Here is a 6,069-nt window from a genome sequence, read left to right on the forward strand (position 1 = left end):
CATAAATGCTACAAAAATTTCGTTCCACAGTGTTATGAAACAAAAAGAAAAAAAATCCATGGATTCATACACTGTTTTATCCTAATTCTTTTGCTCATCCACCTCTTATTCACAGAAATAGACTTTAAGCAATGTTACATAAAATTGTTGATTTGTTTTCTCATCAATTTCTTTACTTGAAAAACAAACAATTTAAAAAAAAATAATAATAACAACAAAGAATATCAAAAGAAGACAAATTATTTTTGTTTACATTCTTTGTCAACAGTTCAACAAAGATAAAAAAAGATTATTTTTTTTTTGCATGGAAAGAAAAGAAATACAAACCTTAAGTTTTAATCGAGCTCGACCTTCTTCATCTAATACCTCATCCTCATCAACTTCATCTTCATACCACTGAGGATCATATGGTCTAGAAAAACATTAAATATACATATATTTTTTACTTAAACCAGAAATTATGAAATTTTTTTAAATACATCACATTACATATTCTAATTTTAAGAAAGAAAATTGAGTAGTAACTATTATTGTAAGAAAAATATGTTTTTGTAACAAACAGGTTAATTATGATAATGTATTAAAATTGTAAATGAAGACATAATTTCTGGTAGAGCTTACTAAAACAAATCTATTTATCAGGAATCAAAATCATCCAAATAAACATAACCACTAGCTTGTAATCAACATAGCATCAAGCATAATGAAAGAGTTTAACAAATTAATGAATGAAGAACCAACAACAACTCTGGTGTCCAGTTGCACGGATATATGCAATCCGAGCGAGGAGAACTCACATCATTTGCAGATTGCTAACATAGCAATGCCAATATAAATTATATAAATTTTTATCCTAACTATATTTTTATCAGTTACAGTGATATACAAGCTTGAATGATCAAAATGTAGAAAAAGTCAGTTTTTTCCTTTTTTAAATAAAAATAATGTGATTATTTTCCTTATTATGAATCAAATCAGTTATTTTTCTTTCGAGTTTGAAATATCTATGGAAATTTAACGTCTTATATGTGTAGAAAAATATTGAAAATATGTATTGAAAATTAAATTTTTTGTTAGAATATTTTAGACAATATTAACTACTTTAGACTAATATGTTATTGATGATTGATTTACTTGTTAAAATTAAGTCTAACATTGATACTCATTTTAGTTCAAATCAATCAAATGATTTTTTTGATCAAATGCCTGAGTCTGCAGAATTTTAAAGTGTTTATTGCATTGTTGATGTTTGGAATACTTAAAACTTTAATTTTTGCTTTCAAATTTAAAGCTTTACAAGGTATAACTGAACTATAGATTTACTCAAAAATAAGGAATTTTTTAGATGTTTTATTTCAATTACTTTTTCAAAATAATTTCAGACACAGCAACAGAAAAATTCAAATGCTTCCTAACATCTACCTAACATCTACAAAGGATTATTATTTATTCAAAAACAATATTCCATAATATGTTACAAGAAACTAAGTACCCTATCCAGTTTTAATAGAATTTTATTCTATTTTCAGACACTCTTACATTTTTTCACTTAATAGTTTGAAAATAAAATTCAAATTCAATTTTATCCTTCAATTTTCCCAAAAATTATTTCTTAAATCATGTACAATCAATTATTTTCCAAATGAAAAATTCAGAGGAAGAATTTATTCAAAGCTATTTACCTAGTATCGACACTAAGAAAATTTGGCAATTTCACAAAATGAACCTCTTTGCCTAGATTTGTTGCAATTCTGGGAATTTCCAATTCAATTTTTGTTTCTGGTACAGGTTCCTCTTGTTCTTCTTGATCCTAGTTCCAGATTAGGTATTAAACACTTCATGAATAAAATAGATTTCATAATAATAGTCCATAAAAAAATTAAAAAATAACACAAATATTTATAGTTCCTACAATTTTGTAAATAACATTTTAGCACTATTTTCTTCATATAAACTTTGGTGAAATTAGGCAATAAATTTAACACATAAGATACTTTAAAAAATAGATACATGTTTATTTTAACCATCTCATCTTATAGCTCATAAGATATAAGACAATATAACCATATATTAAAAAAATAGACAAATTTCATTTCATTAAAATTTAATTGCTGGAACTTCTAAGATTTTTAAACTTTAAGTTATGATTTCTACATTTTTTCATACACCGCTGCATATGCATACACACTGGTGCTGAAAATATTTAAACTTTGCTTTCATATTCCATTTACATTAATGTCAGATTAGAAATTAAAACTATTAATGATAAGAACCATTTTCAGCAGAGCTGGCAAATTACAGCGAAAATTTCAATCAGGCATATATTTTTTACACTTACAATTATGGTTAGGTATGTAAACATTAAATCGGATAACACGAAATATTGGTTATGTTCCCCCCAAAATTTTAACAAAAAATCGTTAAAATACTGTATGGAGTAGATATATATGATTTTCAAAGTACTCCCTAGGAATAAAAAAGAGCAGGGCACTCACTTTACACCCTAAAAACTTATCAAAATGTGTAATACTATGTAATAACTGAATTTTTATTTTATCCTCAAAAATTTTTAAATTACCCTCTTATGCTATTTTATGTGTGTATTTCAAAAAGTAATTCTCTCTTACAATCAAAATAAAAGGAAAATTTGTAGTTTATAAAATTAATAAAAGGCAATCTCTGTGCACATTCTTTTACTTCAAAAAAGAAAACTACCAAAAAGGATTAATTGATAAATAACTTGCAAGCTTTTTTTTTCTATAAAAACTGAAAATTATGAGAAAATTAGTATTTATAGGTACATTTTTTTGAAAAAAAGGTACTCGTTTGAAAAATAGTTTTACAATTTAAAATCACTTATAAAATTTATTAATACCTCCCCCAGAAAGATACTCATAAAAATTTAACCAGTTGAGAATGATCCTAACAAAGTAAATATTTGCAATAGTAATAAGAGGATTAAAACTATAAATACAGATAATTTTACTAGAGTGTAATTATTATTAAAAAAGTGAATTAATGTTTTACAAAATGGAATATGAATAGAAAAAGAAGTGTTTTTCAGGGATGGCAGCTTATTTTCACAGAGAGGCAAAGAGGGGGCATTTATTGGGTTCAAAGGGCAAGCAGGCAGGGTAGGAATTTTCTTTTTTCTTTGCTAATAACCATGTTCAGCATTTACTCTGATGAACAATTTCACTTACACACCAGAGCACATGAAATGCGCCAAAAATCGTAGCTGAGACTCAAAAGTAAAGTTAGGATGCATAATTTTCCATAGTGGAAAAAAATGAGAAGAGTAACACAGAATAGCTTGGGACTATAAAATTAACCCAAACTTTGAAAAGAAAAAAAAAATCACTTCTTTATTAACACCAGAACGATAAAATAATTGTGATTATCATATTACACAACTGCTTTTTCCTGAGGTAAGTACTTGATTAGTTTTATATAATTAAAAGCCTTGATTCTACAAATGGAACTCTTTATAGATGTCTATTAATAGATGGAATACCTATAAATATGCATGTTAATTAAATGAACAGAGAGATAGAGAAATTATTGTCTGCTCAATATCACAGATCATTTGCATTGATTTTTTTAAAAATACTGGTGACCCCTTTCCCCCATTCTTTATGTTTTAATTTTTAAAACATTGTTTAAATTGCAAAATTATTTTATTCCATTCCACAGAAAAGTTTATTATTTATGAAGACTTAGAAACTTTAAAACTTTTAATCTTCAGTAAAAAGTAAAAAAAAATTAAAACATAAAATATTTATTTTTTAAGTGTATCTTTAAAATGGGGTTTTATACCGCTTTTAATTTGAATTTGTTTTTGGTGAAAAAGCGAAATTCGAACCTCAGATTTATAATAGGTACATTCATATGCTTTCATTAATACTATACATTGGAGAAAAAAATTTCATCCATGTAAACTTTTCACTCACCCATTATTTTGTAGACTGATAATTCTATGAAGCAAAGTGTAAATTTTTAGATTTTTAACGTCCTGATTTTCAGCAAATTTCTTGTGAACGATAAATGAGGTTTTACTCACTTGTATATCATGGAGCGTAGTAGCAATATCACCATTGGGAGCTTCTTTTTCTTTGTTTTCTTCATCAGAACTAATATCAAGATCCTCGCCAAAAAGAGCTTCAGCAGTTGCTGTAAAATAATATGTATCTCAAGATCCTTTCTTTAAAGATTGAAATATTAAATTTAACAATTTTTTAAAACCCACACACAAATGTGTTATTCAGAAAAAGGAACATGAAGATACCTTTTAGTATGCTACAAACGTTAGATTTAGCAATTTTACAAAATTTTGTGAAAAGACACTAACATTACAATCTTTACAAATTAATGAGCAATTAAATTAAACATTATTTGCTTATGTCCACTTAAAGCTGAACATTGTATATGGATTAATATTTCCAATAAAGTCATATGTAACAACAAATTAAACATTANAATACAGTGAAACTTCTCCTAAAGGCCACCTCTACTTAAGGGCCACCTCTATTAAGGGCCACCTCTATTAAGGGCCAATATTTTGAGGAACGAAAATTTTCCCCATAGACATAATGTTAATTTTCCTCCCATTAGAGGGCCACATTTTCCTGACTACCTCCAATAAAGGCCATTTTCCCCTCGTCCCATGAGTCCCCCGTGCCATATTTAAGGCCCTTACCGAGAGGTTTCACTGTACTTAGTTTCATATAAGTTTTTCTAACTGTAGAAAATGTGTTATAACATAAAAAAATATAGCATTTAGTTTCTATATACATTATTCTCCCCTTTATGACTAGATCATCTGTATTTCTACAAATTTAAAACATATAACTTTAACTACAGTGTTACATAAGAAAATTAGATAAGCGTTCAATACTATGAACAATATGTCTTTATATGAAAATAATTTCAAGATCTACAAGCATAGTAAAATGTAAAAAATAAAATGCATGATTGATAAGAGAATTCAAATAACTGATTTTACATAAAGTAAATAAAAAATTGCTTACCTTTTGGTGATCCCATTTCATTATCAACATCCATTCCTTCTGAAATTTAAAATAACATCCACTTAGAAATTAATTTGCAGTGTAAATAATAAAAAAAAAAGAATAGATAGCATAGAACAGAAATTTTTAAACAATGCTTCATGAAGAAAAGTATTAGTGCTCCATAAAACATTTCCCAAGACTCAGCAAAAAGGCAGGATAAGATTTAAAAAAAATTAAAGTTTAAAATTTAAAAAAAACATTTTTATGAAAAATATTTGAATATTCTGATCTTTTGCACTCTTGGAGTAATAGTGTTAATTGTTTATCACCGTTAATTAGAAACCATGACTAGAAAATATAGATACAAACAGAAATTTTGTTTTTTTTCTGATTAAAATTTACATGATTATAGATTTATGTACTACTATTTAGATTAGGGGTGCACAACCTGCGGCCCGCGGGCCAAATGCGGCCCTTCGACTACTGAAGTGCGGCCCGCGAGAGCTTCTAAACACAATAAAAATTTGTTAAAAAATGGAAATTTTTAGTCGCACTTTTAAGTCATCATGTTTTGACACAATCAATTTTAACAGATTCTTTAGTAAATGTACGTTTAACGCGCTTTCTTTAACCCGATTTTATCGTAAATATAAATGATTTTTTTTAAAACAGTTATTTCCGCTTTTCCACGTGATTTCGAAAATCCCGAATTTTTATTATGACGCGAGTTTCAGTTCGCCCATTTAAATAATCACTTTATTTGTGACGATTTCATCTTAAATATAAGTGATTTTTTTTATCTTTTTTTTTAAAATTCTTTCTTTTTTAACAATTTTTTCGGCAGTTATTGCTATGCATTCCACGTATCATAGAAAATTCCAATTATTCTATTATGACATGCAAATTTTAAATCGTGCATTTGACACGCTTTATTCATGCTGAGTTCAGCATAAATATAAGTAATTTTTCCCCCCAGTTATTTCTATACTTTTCCACATGATTCTGACGATCCCGTTATTTAACTATGATGCTATTACGACACGTGACTCTTAATCGCGCA

General features: G+C 27.2%; 1 protein-coding gene across 1 annotated transcript; it reads right to left on the reverse strand.

Annotated features, from left to right (window-relative positions):
* Positions 1-261: 261 nt before the first annotated feature.
* On the reverse strand, positions 262-5,172 carry LOC122273295 (RNA polymerase-associated protein LEO1-like). The gene is made up of 4 exons (XM_043057374.2): positions 5,028-5,172; positions 4,061-4,170; positions 1,683-1,810; positions 262-412 (listed from the first exon to the last, which is right to left on the reverse strand). The coding sequence occupies exons 1-4, from the start codon at positions 5,059-5,061 to the stop codon at positions 262-264; spliced, it is 423 nt and encodes a 140-aa protein (XP_042913308.1). The 5' UTR covers positions 5,062-5,172.
* Between the last annotated feature and the right edge of the window lie 897 nt (positions 5,173-6,069).

This window comes from Parasteatoda tepidariorum, unplaced genomic scaffold, assembly GCF_043381705.1.
Source record: "Parasteatoda tepidariorum isolate YZ-2023 unplaced genomic scaffold, CAS_Ptep_4.0 HiC_scaffold_3484, whole genome shotgun sequence".
In the NCBI taxonomy this organism is placed as follows: Eukaryota; Metazoa; Arthropoda; class Arachnida; order Araneae; family Theridiidae; genus Parasteatoda; species Parasteatoda tepidariorum.

Excerpts from the sequence above, each read along its gene's own strand:
- LOC122273295 (XM_043057374.2), bottom strand. The coding sequence starts at position 5,061 with ATGGATGTTGATAATGAAATGGGATCACCAAAAG. Across the intron at positions 1,811-4,060 it reads CTACGCTCCATGATATACAA|GATCAAGAAGAACAAGAGGA; the intron begins GTGAGTAAAACC and ends ATCTGGAACTAG. Across the intron at positions 413-1,682 it reads TTTCTTAGTGTCGATACTAG|ACCATATGATCCTCAGTGGT; the intron begins GTAAATAGCTTT and ends ATGTTTTTCTAG.